Raw genomic sequence first — 19337 nt, 5'->3', positions numbered from 1 at the left:
TCATTAAATTACAGTATATACAGTATATCCTCTATTTTCATGTTGTGAAAAGTGTACTGCAATATACTTCATGAGCATATACTTGATTTTCATATCTCAATAAGTGTACTTCAGTATACATACAAAAAGTATACTTTCTTTTCATGTCTTCAAAACTTTTATTTAGTATACTTACAATAAATATACTAGAATATCATGTACTTCAAATTGTACTTCAGTGTACTAGATTTTCATGTAATGAGTGTGTTTACTAAAAGCAAGACCACCCTAGAAATCTGGAGAAGAATGGCATTTGTTGGTTCTTCAATGAGGAAATGCTTTCCAATATTCAACTACTTGTCTTTTCAAATAAAAAATATATATCTGAATACTTACTTCGAAATGTATGTGAAAGTAATTGAGATATTTTAAATAGTATTTGAACCCAGGTCTGGTTCCACCTATACAATGCTTTCAGATATACAAAAGTGCTTAGGGGCTAGGGGTTAGGGGCTAGGACCTAGGGGCTAAGCACTAGACCTCTGGAACAGAAAACATAACAAGTTTAGTTTTTATGCTGAGGCAAATGTCTGTGTAAACAGACAATAAAACGCTATCTTATCTGAAGTACTCCATTCATGGAAAATCCCATTGGGGTAAATCCCAGTAGCCTTAAAATAAATCTCTACTTGTCTGCGTTCAATCAGAGATGAGAGGTTTTTAGAGTAAACAGTGGAAGGGCTGCACCACACTGCCATCAAGTGGCTAAAGCCTGTGTGTGTCTTCCCGTCATCGTTTGCCCAAATCACCCATCTCACCACTCTTCCTCAAGTACTCCTTTTTATGCATTCTATCCAACCCTCACCAATTCCATCTCCGCTCGCCCACACTCTCCCATCTTCCCTAAAAACTACTCAATTTCAAAAACAAACTGCATCATTAGGAAACGATTTATTGAACATTTGCCACCAGACAAACAGTATCAGTTAAACACAGAGACAGCTTCAACCTGGAGCTGTTTCTATCCCTTCATCTTTAAACATCAGGGACAGACTCCTTTTACAAACCCTCCTCTCTCCTCAGTCATGCTCTCTGTAGCTACACACACACAGTGTGGGAATGTTACTTTTTGAATCCCAAACCGATCCCTCCCTAGTCCATCCGTTCCTACCCCCACGTCCAGGAGTCTATTTGGGATTCAGCAACTCTGTGCTTGAAGTTTTTTGTTGTTTTCTGTCTTCTAATAGAGAGTAGAATAGGGGTGCATCTCAATAATCTAACAAGGTTTCCTCTCCTCGCACAGCTCCCTTCCCTCCCTCTGCACTCATCTGTAAAGACTGGACAGGTGAAAGGACATACCCAGTAGGGTTAGAACATCATATTGCTTTCTCTTAAGAGAGGGAGACATTTGAGATGCACAGTAGGTAGTGAAAGCAGTCTCCGTTCTGAAAGCATGATTAAGAAGCTATAGTAGATGTAGGAGGAAGTTGCCCCTAAGCACTGGCACAGGGTCAGATACAGTGAGCTCCAAAAGTATTGGGACAGTGAATTTGTGTGTTGTTTGTTTTGGCTCTGTACTCCAGCACTTTGGATTTGAAATTATACAATGACTATGAGGTTAAAGTGCAGACTGTCATATAATAGAATATGGTTCTAAACACTTCTACATAAATGTGGATGCTACCATGATTACGGATAATCCTGAATGCATTGTGAATAAGGATGAGTGAGAAAGTTACAATGCACAAATATCAAACCCCTAAAACATGCTAACCTCTCACCATTACAATAACAGGGGAGGTTAGCATTTGGGGGGTATAATATTTGTGCGTCTAACTTTCTCACATCATTATTCACAATTTATTCAGGATTATCCATAATCATGGTAGCATCCACATTAATGTACATTAAAACATTATATTCTTATTTACAATAGAAGTCACTCCAAAATGAAAATACATTATTTACCATTCATTTCTATTGGGCACAAAATAATCTGAAACACAACCAAAACAAACAGCAAATGCATCCAACAAATATGTAGTCACAAGCTTGATGTAGTCATTGTGTGCTATGAATATGGGACCAAATACTTAACTTTTTACTACACATACGTGAATTTGTATCAAATACTTTTGGTCCCCTAAAATGGGGGGGGACTATGTACAAAAAGTGCTGTAATTTCTAAACGGTTCACCCGGTATGGATGAAAATACCCTCAAACTAAAGCTGACAGTCTGCACTTCAACCTCATAGTAATTGTATCATTTCAAATCCAAAGTGCTGGATTAGAGAGCCAAAACAACAACAAAAATGCAATACTTTTGGAGCTAACTATATTCTTCATCCCAGTAATAGTTAACATTAATATTGGGGAAAGGTAATCTGATCCTAGATATGTGGTTAGGGGCAACTTCTACCTTGAGCCTAATGTAAAGTAATCACATGAATATATATTATCAAAAATGGCAATTAGTCTGATAAACACCTCGTCTCCTCTACTTCTAACAAGACCAGGTGTGCGTTCAACAAGTAGGGCCGGGAAGATACCAGTATCACGATACTCGTTAGTATCGTGGTAAGGAAACAAAACACGAAGCGGATTTAACCTCTTTAGGAAAACAGCCCTAATGTTGGAAACAAATATCATTATGTTGTCACCTTTATTTATTTTCCAAGATATTGCACAGAATATTTTACATACAGCAGGTTTTTAAGGACCAGAGTTCTGTATGCTTCATGTTTCCATTTTTGCCATGGAAAATATATTGTCATACTGGTATTGTCACAGCCCGATCAACAAGATGGTCCCAAAACGTTAAATGTTGATTCAAACAATTAAACAGTACATAGGGATAACTAAAAAAGCTATCACATATTCAAATGTTTTTCAGCTTTTCGCCATTAAACATTCACTAACGTTAGCTAACATTTTAAAAGCTTACGTATTTCACTGCTAACATCAGCCTTGTTGAACGCACCTCAGGCGTATAAATTAAAACTGTCCGATAAAATCAAGCCTATATTTTACATTTCAATCTGGTAAAAGGTGCTCTACGATCATATGCCTTTTTGAATGTTGCTTCGTTGGAAGATCGGATGGCCTCTCCAAGGCATCCCTACACACACACGTGCAGACAAAAACACAGGAGAGAGGAGGCTGTCAGTGGACATAGACACCAGCACCAGCATCATAAACAATCTCACACCATAGGGTTAGTTAGAGATCTAATCTTTGTATCTGTCCCATTTTGGCTTCTGTGACAGCACGGGCAGTGCCATTGAGGCTATCTACATTTTGAAGTAGTCAATTTTCTTCTTCTTATTTTGTGTTTAAAAAAAGCATAAACCTTATAATGGTGATTTACCGCCACCTGCAGTGCTGGAGTCTTGAACCAAATCTTGTGTGTCATTCATTTATTGTGGACACTAGATGGCAGTGATACAGCTTAAAGCCATTTACAAACCAGGTGACCCAATTTGATGAAGAAGTCATTGCTCTGATCATTGGCTGATCCCTCCAAACCCATAGGGATCGCCACCCTGTTGTCGATTTGAAAATGGTGGAAGCTCTCAATGGCAATGTCCATGCAAAAACAGGTTATATCCAACTACAACTCTCTAACTATCTCTATGTCTCACACTGACACACACACACACACACCACTAGTGTACCTATCTGACGGTCTTGAAGGTCTGCAGAATGAGGTTGGTTTGGTGGATCAGTCTGTTCGCACTGATGAACACGTTGATCGCCCTGGAAACAAGGATGGTTCATTTATATTATTATTTAACAACTGCAAATAAAACAAAAATACACTGTCAGCAAAAAAGTTGTTTCAAAATAGCCCTGATATTTTAAACCTGCTTAAATAATTGGTTTCTCGTGGACATAGTAAAATAAACAGTTAGTAAGAACATTCCCACTACTAATATTCATAGATTTAATGCACACTGAACAAAATATAAACTCAACATCGAATCAGAAATAAAATAAAATCAAATGTTTTTTCTCACATGCGCCGAATACAACAGGTGTAGACCTTACGGTGAAATGCTTACTTACAAGCCCTTAACCAACAATGCAGTTCAAAAAATAGAGTTAAGAAAATACTTACTAAATAAACTAAAGTAAAAAATAAAATAAAATAAAAAGTAACACAATAAAATAATAACGAGGCTATATACAGGGCGTACCGGTACCGAGTCAATGTGCAGGGGTACAGGTTAGTCGAGGTAATTTTTACATGTAGGTAGGGGTAAAGTAACTATGCATAGATAATAAACAGCGAGTAGCAGCAGTGTAAAAACAAAGGGGGGAGGTGTCAATGTAAATAGTCCTTGTGGCCATTTGATTAATTGTTCAGCAGTCTTATGGCTTGGGGGTAGAAGCTGTTAAGGAGACTTTTGGACCTAGACTTGGCGCTCCGGTACCACTTGCTGTGCGGTAGCAGAGAGAACAGTCTATGACTTGGGTGACTGGAGTCTTTGACAATTTTTTGGGCCTTCTACTGACATGCCTAGTATATAGGTCCTGGACGGTAGGAAGCTTGGCCCCTGTGATGTACTGGGCCGTACGCACTACCCTCTGTAGCACCTTACGGTCAGATGCCGAGCAGTTGCCATACCAGGTGGTGATGCAACCGGTCAGGATGCTCTCGATGGTGCAGCTGTATAACTTTTTGAGGATCTGGGGACACATGCCAAATCTTTTCAGTCTCCTGAGGGGGAAATGGTGTTGTCGTGTCCTCTTCACGACTGTCTTGGTGTGTTTGGACCATGATAGATTGTTGGTGATGTGGACACCAAGGAACTTGAAACTCTCGACCCGCTCCACTACAGCCCCGTCGATTTTAATGGGGGCCTGTTCGGCCCTCCTTTTCCTGTAGTCCACGATCAGCTCCTTTGTCTTGCTCACATTGAGGGAGAGGTTGTTGTCCTGGCACCACACTGCCAGGTCTCTGACCTCCTCCCTATAGGCTGTCTCATCGTTGTCGGTGATCAGGCCTACCACTGTTGTGTCGCCAGCAAACTTAAAGATGGTGTTGGAGTTGTGCTTGGCCGCGCAGTCGTGGGTGAACAGGGAGTACAGGAGGGGACTAAGCACGCACCCCTGAGGGGGCCCAGTGTTGAGGATCAGTGTTGCAGATGTGTTGTTGCCTACCCTTACCACCTGGGGGCGGCACGTCAGGAAGTCCAGGATCCAGTTGCAGAGGGAGGTTTTTAGTCCCAGGATCATTAGCTTAGTGATGGGCTTTGTGGGCACTATAGTGTTGAACGCTGAGTTGTAGTCAATGAACAGCTTTCTCACATACAGTTGAAGTCGGAAGTTTACATACACTTAGGTTGGAGTCATTAAAACTCGTTTTTCAACCACTCCACAAATTTCTTGTTAACAAACTATAGTTTTGGCAAGTCGGTTAGGACTTTACAGCTTCCAGCAAAGTTTGATACTAGCCTACATGAGATTTCATAACTTTTAAAAACCATGATCAGAGAGCGACTGTCAAAGAATACAGCAAAGAGCTGCTGTTTTTATGAGTGAATTCATGTTAAAGTTTTTATTCAGCACTGTCAACACAGTTTTTATTCAGCACTATTACAAAACATAAAACGTACTCTGTACTACCACTCGCGCTGCAGCTGCAATGAATTAGTAGCCAAGTGTATCGATAGCCCTGCGTTTTTATTGTTATTAGCAGCTCGTCATGTCTATTTTAATATAGAGGAATATTTCACTTTCTCTGGTCATAGGAACAACATGAATTTGTGCATGAGGCAGATGAGCTGCGACTGGTTTTGCCATCAGGTGGAAGACGGTGTTCCCTCTCTCTGGTCAGTCTCACCTGAGGCAAGGAAGGAGAGAGCATGGACCGTGAGAGGCGGACCCGCTGCTGCTCTCTCCCTCCCTCCGCTGAGACTAATGCTGTGTTCAAAACAACAGGGAACTCTGAAAAAAACTAGATCCGACTGGGAAGAATCGTTTTGAACTGGGAATTACAAATCGGAAACTCGGGTATCTTTCTAGAGCTCAGAATTTCCGACCTGAATATCATGGACGTCATAATTGTACCTCGTTTTTTTCAGAGTTCCCAGTTGTCTTGAAAGCGCCATTGACCATCAGACGCAGGTACCATCAGTCCAGTAAAATAAAAACGCTAATTATTTCAATTTATGCTCAGCTGTGCCTCGCAAGTGCTACACCAACTGATCCATTCTGTTATCAAAGTTTGAGTTTTGAAATATAATATGGTCTGAGAAGAACAATATTGTCAGGCCAAGCATATCGCCAATATGCTGTGATAATGTATTAGGCCTACTGCACAAACCTCATTCCTACAGAACTGTTTTTATTAGGTTGTTACATTTTAAGTAATGTTTAAAACAAATCTGAGCTTGCTTTTGACTGCAAAAATGATCTTGACTCAGAAAAGGTTGGTGACCACTGATATAAGGAAATCAGTCAATTGAAATAAATTCATTAGGCCCTAATCTATGGATTTCACATGACTGGGAATAGATATATGCATCTGTTGGTCACAGATACCTTAAAAAAACAGGTAGGGGTGTGGATCAGAAAACCAGTCAGTATCCTGTGTGACCACCATTTGCCTCATGCAGCGCAACACATCTCCTTCGAATAGAGTTGATCAGGCTGTTGATTGTGGCCTGTGGAATGTTGTCCGACTCCTCTTCAATGGCTGTGGAAAGTTGCTGGATATTGGCGAGAACTGGAACATGCTGTCATACAAGTTGTTCCTGAGCATCCCAAACAGGCTCAATGGGTGACATGTCTCGTGAGTATGCAGGCCATTTTCAATTTCCAGGAATTGTGTACAGATCCTTGTGACATCGGTCCGTGCATTATCATGCCGAAACATGAGGTGATAGCGGCAGATGAATGGCATGACAATGGGCCAAGGTCTTGCCACCGTATGTCTGTGCATTCAAATTGCCATCGATAAAATGCAATTGTGTTCGTTGTCCGTAGCTTATGCCTGCCCATACCATAACCCAACCGCCACCATGGGGCACTCTGTTCACAACGTTGACATCAGCAAACCGCTCGCCCACACAACATCTGCCATCTGCCCGGTACAGTTGAAACCTGGGATTCATCCGTGAAGAGCACACTTCTCCAGCGTGCCAGTGGCCATCGAAGTTAAGCATTTGCCCACTGAAGTCGATTACGACGCCAAACTGCAGTCAGATCAAGGCCCTGATGGAGGACAACGAGCACGCAGATGAGCTTCCCTGAGACAGTTTCTGTTTGTGCAGAAATTATTCGGTTGTGCAAGCCCACCGTTTCATCAGTTGTCCGGGTGGCTGGTCTCAGACGATCCCGCAGGTGAAGAAGCCGGATGTGGAGGTCATGGGCTGGCGTGGTTACACATGGTCTGCGGTTGGACGTACTGCCAAATTCTTTAAAACGACATTGGAGGCGGCTTATGGTAGAGAAATTATCATTACATTCTCTGGCAACAGCTCTGGTGGAAATTCCTGCAGTCAGCATGCCAATTGCACGCTCCCTCAAAACATGACATCTGTGGCATTGTGTTGTGTGACAAAACTGCACATTTTAGAGTGGCCTTTTTTGTCCCAGCACAAGGTGCACCTGTGTAATGATCATGCTATTTAATCAGGTTATTAATATGCCACACCTGTCAGATGGATGGATTATCTTGGCAAAGGAGAAATGCTCACTAACAGGGATGTAAACAAATTTGAGAGAAATAAGCTTTTTGTGCGTATGGAACATTTCTGGGATCTTTTACTTTAGCTCATGAAACATGGGACCAACACTTTATGTTGCGTTTATATTTTTGTTCAGTGTATTTTTGCAATGGGATGAGTAACTTCTGTTTTGTGAAGAAGGAAAAAATCCCCCAATCACAATTCACTGCTTTCGATTTGCATCTATATATTCAGCGTCCTTATGAATCTACTCTACACGACTCACTTTCCATCTTTGAAGTATGTTTTGAGGGTGTCGCTGAAGCTTTTGGAGTATTTGACAAACTCCTTCTTCTGGTGCTCAAGAGCCTGAACACACAGAAAAGAGACAGACAGATGTGAACATAGCCTTCACAATGATATCAGCTCTCCTTGCAGCCATTGATCACATTACAGATAAGGAAGAAATACTCTGAGTGTACAAAACATTAGGAACACCTTCCTAATATTGAGTTGCAACCCCTTTTGCCCTCAGAACAGCCTCAATACGTCAGGGCATGGACTCTACAAGGTGTCGAAAGTGTTCCACAGGGATGCTGGCCCATGTTGACTCCAATGCTTCCCACAGTTGTGTCAAGTTGACTGGATGTCCTTCGGGTGCTGGACCATTCTTGATACAAAAACTGTTGAGCGTGAAAAACCCAGCAGCGTTGCAGTTCTTGACACACTCAAACCGGTGCGCCTGGCACCTACTACCATACCCAGGTTAAAGGCACGTAAATATTTTGTCTTGCCAATTCACCCTCTGAATGGCACACATTCACAATCCATGTCCTTCTTTAACCTGTCTCCTCCCATTCATCTACATTGATTGAAGTGGATTTAACAAGTGACATCAATAAGGGATCATTGCTTTTCACCTGGTCAGTTTATGTCACGGAAAGAGCAGGGGTTCCTAATGTTTTGTCCACTCAGTGTATATTCCACTTGCACGTCCCTGTGTGTGTCTTACCCTACGGTTCTGGTATTGGTATTTCTTAAAGACGTTATTGACTGTATCCAGGAGCTCCTTTATAGCGCTGGCGATGTCTCTATGGAAACCAACAACCAACACCAATCAAAAGCAGGATTTCAAGGAAATGCTAATGAAGGTGTGTGTGTGTTAGTGTATACTGTGTGCGTGTACTCACTTAATTGTCTGTAGGAAGCGTACCCTGTCGTTGATCTCGTCAGGTATCTTACTGAGGATGTGTTTCAGAGCTCTGGCTTTCTCATTTAGGTCCTGAAACTCCTGCTCTGGCCTGTCCACTAAGAACTCTACACACACAAATAAACACACACACACACACACACACACACACACACACACACACACAGGGGATAGGACATAGGAGTACATTTAATAAACAACTACAAACATGCTGAAGCCCTTGTAAGCAGATGCTTAGTGCTGGTACTTTTATACACACACACCTTCCACCTCATCTGCAGCCATGCGCAGCAGAGACTCTGTGTAGTTTATCTGAACGTTTTTCTTCTCCAGAATTTTCATTATGATGTCCTGAGTTAGGCCTGGGTTCTCCCTCTCCGCCTAGCAACACAAACACACAATTAGATCTGCTGATTATTCAAGCTGTCCATCCTTGATTTAGACTACTGAGATGCAAAAAGAGCCCAGGGGTTACGTAAGAGCAAAGGTCATATATTCATGAGGTAAGGGGTTAGAGGTCATGGGTCCTGTGTGTCTTACCTTGATGAAGGCTGCTCTCAGAGTCTGGGCAGCTGACAAGTTGATCCTCTCCAGCTGCCAAACCAACACACACACACATTGTTATTGGCTGCTGACAAGAACAAACACACTTGTCGAGGGGTCAACTTACAGGAATGCCCACTGGTCCGAGGAGGTTTTGGAAACCCTCCGGGCCAGTCAATCATCCACGTCAGTGGCTATATACACTATATGTACAGAAGTATGTGGACACCCCTTCAAATTAGTGGATTCCGCTATTTCAGCCACACCCGTTGCTGACAGGTGTATAAAATTGAGCACACCGCCATGAAATCTCCATAGACAAACATTGGCAGTAGAATGGCCTTACTGAAGAGCTCAGTGACTTTCAACGTGGCACCGTCATAGGATGCCACCTTTCCAACAAGTCAGTTTGTCAAATTTCTGCCCTGCTAGAGCTTCCCCAGTCAACTGTAAGTGCTGTTATTGTGAAGTGGAAACCTCTAGGAGCAACAACGGCTCAGCCGCGAAGTGGTAGACCCCACAAGCTCACAGAACAGGACCACCGAGTGCTGAAGCACGTAGCGCGGAAAAATTGTCTGTCCTCGCCTGCAACACTCACTACCGAGTTCCAAACTGCCTCTGGAAGCAACTTCAGCACAATAACTGTTCGTCGGGAGCTTCATGAAATGGGTTTCCATGGCCGAGCAGCCACACACATGCCTAAGATCACCATTCGCAATGCCAAGTGTCGGCTGGAGTGGTGTAAAGCTCGCCGCCATTGGACTCTGTAGCAGTGGAAACGCGTTCTCTGGAGTGATGAATCACGCTTCACCATCTGGCAGTCCGACGGACAAATCTGGGTTTGGCGGATGCAAGGAGAACGCTACCTCCCCCAATGCATAGTGCCAACTTTAAAGTTTAGTGGAGGAGGAATAATGGTCTGGGGCTGTTTTTCGTGGTTCGGGCTAGGCCCCTTAGTTCCAGTGAAGAGAAATCTTAACGCTACAGAATACAATGACATTCTAGACGATTCTGTACTTCCAACTTTGTGGCAACAGTTTGGGGAAGGCCCTTTCCGTGCACAAAGCGAGGTCCATACAGAAATGGTTTGTCGAGATCAGTGTGGAAGAACTTGACTGGGCTGCCCAGAGCCCTGACCTCAACCCCATCAAACACCTTTGGGATGAATTGGAACGCCGACTGCGAGCCAGGCCTAATGTCCCAACATCAGTGCCCGACCTCACTAATGCTCTTGTGGCTGAATGGAAGCAAGTCCCCACAGCAATATTCCAACATCTAGTGGAAAGCCTTTCCAGAAGAGTGGAGGATGTTATAGCAGCAAAGGGGGGACCAACTCCATATTAATGTGGTCCTCTGTAGCTCAATTGGTAGAGCACGGTGCTTGTAACGCCAGGGTAGTGGGTTCGATCCCCAGGACCACCCATATGTAAAAATGTATGCGCACATGACTGTAAGTCGCTTTGGATAAAAGCGTCTGCTAAATGCCATATTAATACCCATGATTTTGGAATGAGATGTTTGACGAGCAGGTGTCCACATACTTTTGGTCATCTAGTGTAATTTTACTCGTTTTTGTTATTAGTTATTCACAGTGTATTTATTCCTTGTGTCACTATTTCTATATATTTTTTTTATCTTTAAAGCTGCAATATGTAACTTTTTGGGTGACCTGACCAAATTCACATAGAAATGTGTGTTATAGATCTGTCATTCTCATGAAAGCAAGTCTAAGAAGCGGTAGATCGATTCTATAGGCGCTATTTCTATGCTTCCCGTTCTTAAGTTTCGTTTTTGCTTCTTTTTACTTTCGGTTTTGTACACCACCTTCAAACACTGCACCGGTACCCCCCTTGTATATAGCCTCCCTACTGTTATTTTATTTTACTTCTGCTCTTTTTTTCTCCACACTTTTTTGTTGTTGTTGTTGTTTTATTTTACTTTTTTATTAAAAGATACATGCATTGTTGGTTAAGGGCTGTAAGTAAGCATTTCACGGTAATGTCTACACCTGTTGTATTCGGCGCATGTGGCAAATAAAATTTGATTTGAACAGCTGAAAATACATATTTTTGGTTATGGAAAATATATTTCACAGCGGTTTAGATGGTAAAATGATTCTCTACACTATACTTGCTTGTTTTGTCACAAACTGAAATTAGGCGAACTATTAGAATTTTAGCAATCAGGAAATGCGATTTCTGCATAGTGCATCTTTAACTCTGCGTTGTTGGAAAAGGACCCGTAAGTAAGCATTTCACTTTTAGTCTACACCTGTTGTTTACGAAGCATCTGACAAATAACATTTGATTTGTAGTTTATTTTTATTGTATGGTTTCCACGTGTTGCCATTCCAATCTGAATAGTTTGCGAAGTGTTTGGTCCAAGCCTGCTACGTTAAGTTAAGCACAAGCTGCACATCTATAAATTATAAATGATTTGTGTATGGAGGGTAGGTTATTATAGGTTATAGGCTAGCTTGCTCAGCCCGCAAATTAAAGATAAAATCACCTGATACTTAAATTATGCACGCATTATCCACTATTCTTTGAGATCAATATGTTTTTCATTTGGGCTAGTAGCTTACAGGTCGCACTGGCCCGGTGTGCCACTGGCAAATTTACCTGAATCTATTAGACAAATACACTCACACACATTACCTCGTTAAAAACTGGGTACATGACAGCGTATAGCGTCATGGAGACCATGGAGTTTGTCTCGGTTTCAATCCTCATCTCTTCCATGGTCATCCTCCAAGGAGGAGCAGAGATAGGCAGCAACACACACTCACTTTTTCCTCTCTTTCACGCACTCACACACACAGAGAAGCTCCCAGAGTGACAAGAGCCTAGAGAGAGAGAGAGAGAGAGAGAGAGAGAGATTTGAAATGTCTTTATTCTTTTGAAACTTCTGAGTGTAATGTTTACTGTTAATATTTATTGTTTATTTCACTTTTGTTTACTATCTACTTCACTTGCTTTGGCAATGTTAACACACATTTCCCATGCCAATAAAGCCCTTAAATTGAAATTGAAATTGAATTGAGAGAGAGAGAGAGAGATTTGTGACCTGTTGCCACAAGGGCAACCAGTGAAGAACAAACACCATTGTAAATACAACCCATATTTATGTTTATTTATTTTCCCTTTTGTACTTTAACTATTTGCACATCGTTATAACACTGTACATAGCCATAATATGACATTTGAAATGTCTCTATTGCTTTTAAACTTTTGTGAGTAATGTTTACTGTTCATTTGATTGTTTATTTCACGTTTGTTTCTTATCCATTTCACTTGCTTTGGCAATGTAAACATATGTTTCCCATGCCAATAAAGCCCTTTGAATTGAGAGCGCTTTGTCTATGTTGTCACGTAGACAGACCTAAGGCGTTATTAACTTCCTCTTCTACTATGACATGATTAGCTACTGTACACAAGAACGTTACCATGTAAACATTTTCGGTTCCTAACAAGCTAGCTAGCTTAGCTGTCATACATGCTTGCTAACTTTGGTTACCAAAGTTTGGTAGCTAACTAGCTAGCTAGTTTGCCGATTATATGTGAATTTAGCCGGATCTTTAACTGTGAGAATCACCTAGGCATATGGCTAACTTACATTACCTATCAGTATCAGGCTACTGTAGCTAACATGTTAGTGAGGCTTGAGAAACTCGCAAATATGTGGCTAATGCACTGTGTCATTCAGTAGAGATGTGTCTAACGGTTAAATTGTGGTTATCTTAACTAACCACAGCTAGTTACCTTTCTTTTCACCTTTATAACTGTCTGGTTAGCTGCGCTGTTTTCATTAGCGTCTTGTCAGCGACACTAAAAAAGTACTTCCGGGTCACGGAATTTTGGAAACGTTCTAAATAAAAGTCCCCCACGTAATAGTAGAAAAGTGTCAATAACCTGTATTTATTCATGATATATTAAAAATAATCGTCTAAACATTAACAATGATTCATATTTGTTCATATTTATGCCCATGATTTTGGAATGAGATGTTCGACGAGCAGGTGTCCAATTACTTTTGGTAATTTCATGAGGATCTGAATAATATGGAGCATTGCTGGCCATTTACTGTGGTCAAACTGCTTAAAATGGAAACACTGGACACTATATGGTACAAATATTGCACTGTACAGGCAAAACAATCGACTGTGTGTCCATAAAACCATGGTCCAATCTACTCACTAGAGTGAGTATGAACAAAAACAAAGTCATAGCAAGTGTTGCTGGACTTTTAATGTGGTCAAATAGCTTAAAATGGAGCCACTGGACACTATCCAGTAGAAATATAGCAATGGGCAGGCAAAGCGATCAACAAACCAATCAGATCGCACGACATAAAGACTTGTGTCCAATGAGAGGCTATAGAGAGGCTGTTCAGTGTGTGTGTGTGTGTGTGTGTGTGTATGTGTGTGTGTGTCACTGTGTTACTGTGTGTGTGTTTGTGTGTGTGTGTGTGTGTGTGTGTGTGTGTGTGTGTGTGTGTGTGTGTGAGTGTGTGTGTGTGTGTGTTTGTGTTTGTCTGTTGCTTGGTTGCTCCTCTGGTGTTACATGGGTATGTGTTTTAAATGATTAATGGAACTGTTCTGGAAGCCAGTCTGTTTCTGCTGATTTACTTTCCCTTTTCTCTCTCATCCAGTCCTCTTTGTCCTGGACAGAAGATACTATCCCCACTGCTCCCTCTGCTGAGCCACTTGAAAAAGACCATTGGTCAGTGGTTTCAATAGCATACTCTGCTAGCCTACTCAAAAATGTTTGGCTATTTTTGTATTTTCTCCCAACTTCTGCCCTTCAACTAATTACCAACGGTCATAGGTCGACTTTGACTACACTGTGCTATATTTCCAGTCTGCCCTCCAGCACAGATCTAGGATCAGATAACCTTTCCCAAGTCCTGAACTCAAATCTAGCCATACTGTGAAAAAGCGCTAAACTGACCTTAGACTAAAGGAAAGGAATGGCTTAACATGACTGAACATGTCTCAGTGTCTCTAGAAGGTACCTGGTTAGTCTCCATACAACCTATTAACCCTTCACAACATCAGTCAGCATGTCAGCATTCCAGTTTACTGCCCTATCAGGTCACACAAGTAGGCCACTTGAAATACCATAGCAATCTATGGATCTGAGACTCACATGCACTAGGTCTACCCATGTCCTAACTTAACTAGATTCGTGGTCCTCTGTAGCTCAGCTGGTAGAGCACGGCGCTTGTAACGCCAAGGTAGTGGGTTCGATCCCCGGGACCACCCATACACAAAAATGTATGCACGCATGACTGTAAGTCGCTTTGGATAAAAGCGTCTGCTAAATGGCATATTATTATTGTGTTATCTCAAGCCAATGTGAATGTGATCAGATTTGGTGTATATTCACACTTCAGTGGCTAGGCTACCTAGGCCTTTTTAATCCAAAAATGATTGACTGGAATTAATCAATCAACACAATGGAGATGACATGCTGTATGAGTATCTTTTTAATTACAGATGCAAAGGTCTACACCAGCATTCCCCAACTGGCGGCCCGCGGGCCGAAGGTGCCCGGCGGGTGGTTTTATTTGGCCCCCCATGTTTTCTGAGCAAAAAAATATATATATTTATTTGGGGTTATATTTTCATTGTTGGGTATAAAAAACTGTAAAAACACCAGGAAATCAGCTTTTGGATCAGATTTGGGAAATCTGTTCCCAAGTATTTCCAAGAATAATAGAGAGACGTGATCATAAACAAATGTAAGCAAGGTTTGAAATTGTTATGTTTTATTCCAATATTATATCTGTTTGGGCTTCTTGCGGTTAATTTGCAGTCTACAAATTATTTGTAATTACGTTCCGGCCCCCTGACCATCCCTCAAGAAAAAATCGGCCCACAGCTGAATCTAGTTGATGATCCCTGGCCTACACCATGCAACCCTGCATACAGCTAGATCAGCCCAGTTCATTTTTGTCCAATCACAGTTGTTGTCAGGACAAGAACTGCGAGACCATTAAACCATATGACCTGATTAGAAAAATCATCTGGTTCCATTTTAGCCCATATAAAACCGTTTTTTTTGCAGCTGATTTAATACTATGTCATACACTACAACTAGGGAAGGGAGATAACTAGTCAGTTGTACAACTGAATGCATTCAACCCAAATGTATCTTCCACATTTAACCCAACCCCTCTGGTGCAGGGGGCTGCCTTCATCAACATCCACAGCGCAGTTGTGGGGGTTAACTGCCTTGCTCCAGGGCAGAACAGCAGGTTTTTCCACCTTGCCAGCTCGGGGATTCAAACAAGCAACCTTTCAGTTACTGTCCCAAGGCTCTAACCGCTACTCTACCTGCCGCCGGAGTTGGTCAACTAGTCCGGAGTTGATTAGGTTAGCCTACTACCAGATCAGGAAAAACTCTGGAAAACAATTCCCCCCCACCACCACTCTAGGACCTGTGGGAGGCACCTCTGAAATCACCACACAATCTTACAAATGAGAAAACATATACTACTTGTATGATTTACATTTTACATGTTTTGGGTGGTGGGGATGGGCTTGAATAGTTTTAAGTGACTCAGTGCAGCCGGTGTAGCTACCCAATGAGCATGGGTAAAGATTATGGATATAATGACAAGATACATGTCTCTCTGCCCTAACAATGTGAGTCGTTGTCCACAAAGCGGCATGGGGGGCTGTCTGGCTCCCGCCTATACCTTCTTTGGATTGGTGGATACATCTCATTATTGTAATCCATTTTTAAATGAGGCTTGTTGACATCAACCGCCTGTATTCAATGGAGAGAGATGCTATGCTGCTAGCCTCATGTCATGGATATGCATAGCCATCTCGAGACAACTCCGATATAAAGTGTTTTTTCTCAAAGTTGCCGGGTTGTCACGTGTCCTACTTATATCAGTACACTTGTAACAATTTAAGCATTATGAAACTTTTATTAGATCAAATAAACCTCTTTGCTTGGTGGGCGAAACAACAAAAAAATGCCTCCTGCTGGAGGGAGACAGATTTTCCACTTCCTCTCTGGCACAGGCTCCCCAATATACACAACACAGGAGGTTGGTGGAACCTTAATTGGGGAGGACGGGCTCGTGGTAATGGCTGGAACAGAATAGGTGGAATGGTATCAAATACATCAAACACATGGTTTGATGCCATTCCATTCGCTCCGTTCCAGCCATTATTATGAGCCGTCCTCCCCTCAGCAGCCTCCACTGATGCACAGGGTCCATTGTTAGCAAGGTTCCGTCAACCCTGTAGTGACGAATGACGTTGTTTTGATAGCTACGTTACTCTACGTGGCTATATTAGCTTCAACTATGGGTAGCTACCGCAAGAGTTTGGACTTCTGTTAACGTTACATCCTTGCTAACAATGGACCACATGCAAATTGGGTAGCCCGTTATCATGCTACCCAATTCGCACAGGGTCAATAGTGATGAATGACTTCCTTAAGGCTAAGGAAGCTAGCTGTTATGGAAAACTGTTTGTCAACAACCGGAAAATAACTAGCTGCTTCCGGGGCAGGGCAAAGGACACTGTACCAGTGTCCTAGCTAGCTAGCTACTTCCCTCGTCATAACATTAACAGAAGTCCAAACTCTTGCGGTAGCTACCCATAGTTACTGCTACCGTAGCCACGTAGAGCAATGTAGCTATCAAAACAACTTCATTCGTCACTATGGATCCTGTGCATAATAGGGTAGCCAGTGCTCATTGGGTAGCCACACCGGAAGCTAGTCTACTGCGACAATTTATACAGCTTTTTCAGGTAAAAGTTCAATAAAACAAGTCTCAAATATTAGGAAAATGTCTATGCATTTCAGCTGTTTCAAAAAAGATTACCATTTATACTGTAGGAGTGTTGGCTCAATGATGCAATTCTGTTCACAGTGCCCTGCTTCAAGTGGGGCAACTGTTGAATGACCTGCGCTACTTCCGGAGGTAGTGGTCGAGATGTAGCAAGTACGCACATTTACATTTTAGTAATATGTGTAGCCGACTGTATTTTTATGACATTTGCAGTAAGTGTGAAGAAGCTCTATGTTAGCCCACTGAGCTACAGCCTAGACATTTTTAGGGAGGTTACTCATTATCATATGAGCATGGTTAGCGAAGGTGAGTGAAGGACAGCATGTGTGGTCAGACCACATGTTGTCAGGGTGTGGTTGAGAGGCAGTAGGGAGGTGACTGGTTTGTCTAGTTTGCACACAGGATGGGCTGTGGTGGACGTGGACCTCAGTTGTGTGTGTGTGTGTGTGTGTGTGGAGGTTGGTGGAAATTATGTTTAATATAATAAGAAACTACAGTGAACAAAAATATAAATGCAACATGCAACAATTTAAAAGATTTTACTGAGTTACAGTTCAAAAAAGGAAATCAGTCAATTGAAATTAATTCATTAGGCCCTAATCTATGGATTTCACAGGATGTTGGTCACAGATACCTTAAGAAAAAAGGTAGGGGCATGGATCAGAAAACTAGTCAGTATCTGGTGTGACCACCATTTGCCTCATGCAGCGCGACATCTCCTTTGCATAGAGTTGATCAGGCTGTTGATTGTTGTCCCGCTCCTCTTCAATGGCTGTGCAAGTTGATGAATATTGGCAGGAACTAGTTGCTGAATATTGGCAGGAACTGGAACACGCTGTAACATGTACGCTGGGAGTCGGGAAGCAAGTACAGGGAGTGAATTTAATAATAAATAAAACATGGAACAAAACAAGAAACACGAGTAGCGTACAGACATGACACACAGGAACAGAGTCAATAATGCCTGGGGAAGGAACCAAAGGGAGTGACAGATATAGAGGAGGTAATCAGGAAGGTGATGGAGTCCAGGTGAGTCTCATAATACCGCGCAGGTGCTCGTAACGATGGTGGCAGGTGTGCGTAATGAACAGTCAACTGGCGACCTTGAGCGCCGGAGAGGGGGAGCGGGAGTAGCCATGACAGTACCCCCCCCCCCCCCCCGACGCGCGGCTCAATCCAACGCCGACCAGAGGGACGGTCCCGAGGACCAGGGTTGGATAAGTCGCTTCTCCTGAGACCCGGGAGCCAGTCGCTTATGCTGAGGCGTGGGAACCGGTCAAGCCAGCCGAGGCGAGGGAACCTGTCGAGCCAGCTGAGGCGCGGAAGCCTGTCGAGCCAGCTGAGGAGCCGCAGGATGACGCCGACCAAAGGGATGGTCCCGAGGGCCAGGGGAGGATAAGTCGCTTCTCCTGAGACCTGGGGGCCGGTCGCCTCTGCTGAGAACCGGGAACCTGTAGAGCCAGCTGAGGCATGGGAGCCTGACGAACCGGCTGAGGCACGGGAGCCTGACGAGCCGGCTAAGGCATGGGAGCCTGACGAGCCGACTGTGGCAAGGGAGCCTGACGTGCCGGCTGAGGCATGGGAGCCTGACGAACCGGCTGAGGCACGGGAGCCTGACGAGCCGGCTAAGGCATGGGAGGTTTGTTCGGCTGTGGCCTTCGGACCCGATGTCACCAACAAAAAACAAAACTCCCTGATGCTTCCCATTAGTGAGGCGTTATTCTGTAACATGTACACTCGGAGTCGGGATGCAAGTACAGGGAGTGAATTTAATAATAAATGAAACATGGAACAAAACAAGAAATACGAGTAGCGTACAGACATGAAACAAAGGAACAGAATCAATAACGCCTGGGGAAGAAACCAAAGGGAGTGACATATATAGGGGAGGTAATCAGGAAGGTGATGGAGTCCAGGTGAGTCTCATAATACTGCGCAGGTGCGTGTAACGATGCTGGCAGGTGTGCGTAATGAACAGTCAACTGGCGACCTCGAGCACCGGAGAGGGAGAGCGGGAGTAGACGTGACACACGCTGTCGTAGACATAGATCCAGAGAATCCCAAAAAAGCTCAATGGGTGACATGTCTGGTGAGTATGCAGGCCATGGAAGGACTG

The 19337-nt window shown here is 42.9% G+C and overlaps 1 protein-coding gene across 4 annotated transcripts; it reads right to left on the bottom strand.

Moving 5' to 3' along the window:
• Positions 1-915: 915 nt before the first annotated feature.
• Positions 916-13252, bottom strand: LOC311114075 (programmed cell death protein 10-B-like). 4 transcript variants are annotated; one of them, XR_014611072.1, is made up of 10 exons: positions 13168-13252; positions 12064-12251; positions 9404-9457; positions 9127-9244; positions 8844-8970; positions 8666-8744; positions 7940-8022; positions 3655-3736; positions 2407-3098; positions 916-1472 (listed from the first exon to the last, which is right to left on the bottom strand). XR_014611072.1 is itself a non-coding variant. In XM_084189352.1 (9 exons), exons 2-8 carry the CDS (start codon positions 12151-12153, stop codon positions 3655-3657), a joined length of 633 nt encoding a protein of 210 aa, XP_084045478.1. In that variant the 5' UTR covers positions 12154-12251; positions 13168-13252; the 3' UTR covers positions 916-3098. The 4 variants fall into 4 exon arrangements, 2 of the variants coding, with proteins under 2 accessions (XP_084045478.1, XP_084045479.1); XR_014611073.1 differs by having other exon boundaries at positions 13180-13249; XM_084189352.1 differs by having other exon boundaries at positions 916-3098.
• Between the last annotated feature and the right edge of the window lie 6085 nt (positions 13253-19337).

Source organism: Coregonus lavaretus (genome assembly GCF_964263955.1).
Source record: "Coregonus lavaretus genome assembly, contig: HAP1_SCAFFOLD_854, whole genome shotgun sequence".
Taxonomy (NCBI): Eukaryota; Metazoa; Chordata; class Actinopteri; order Salmoniformes; family Salmonidae; genus Coregonus; species Coregonus lavaretus.
Note: the sequence above shows the minus strand (reverse complement) of the source record. Positions and strands in the feature narration are given on the sequence as shown.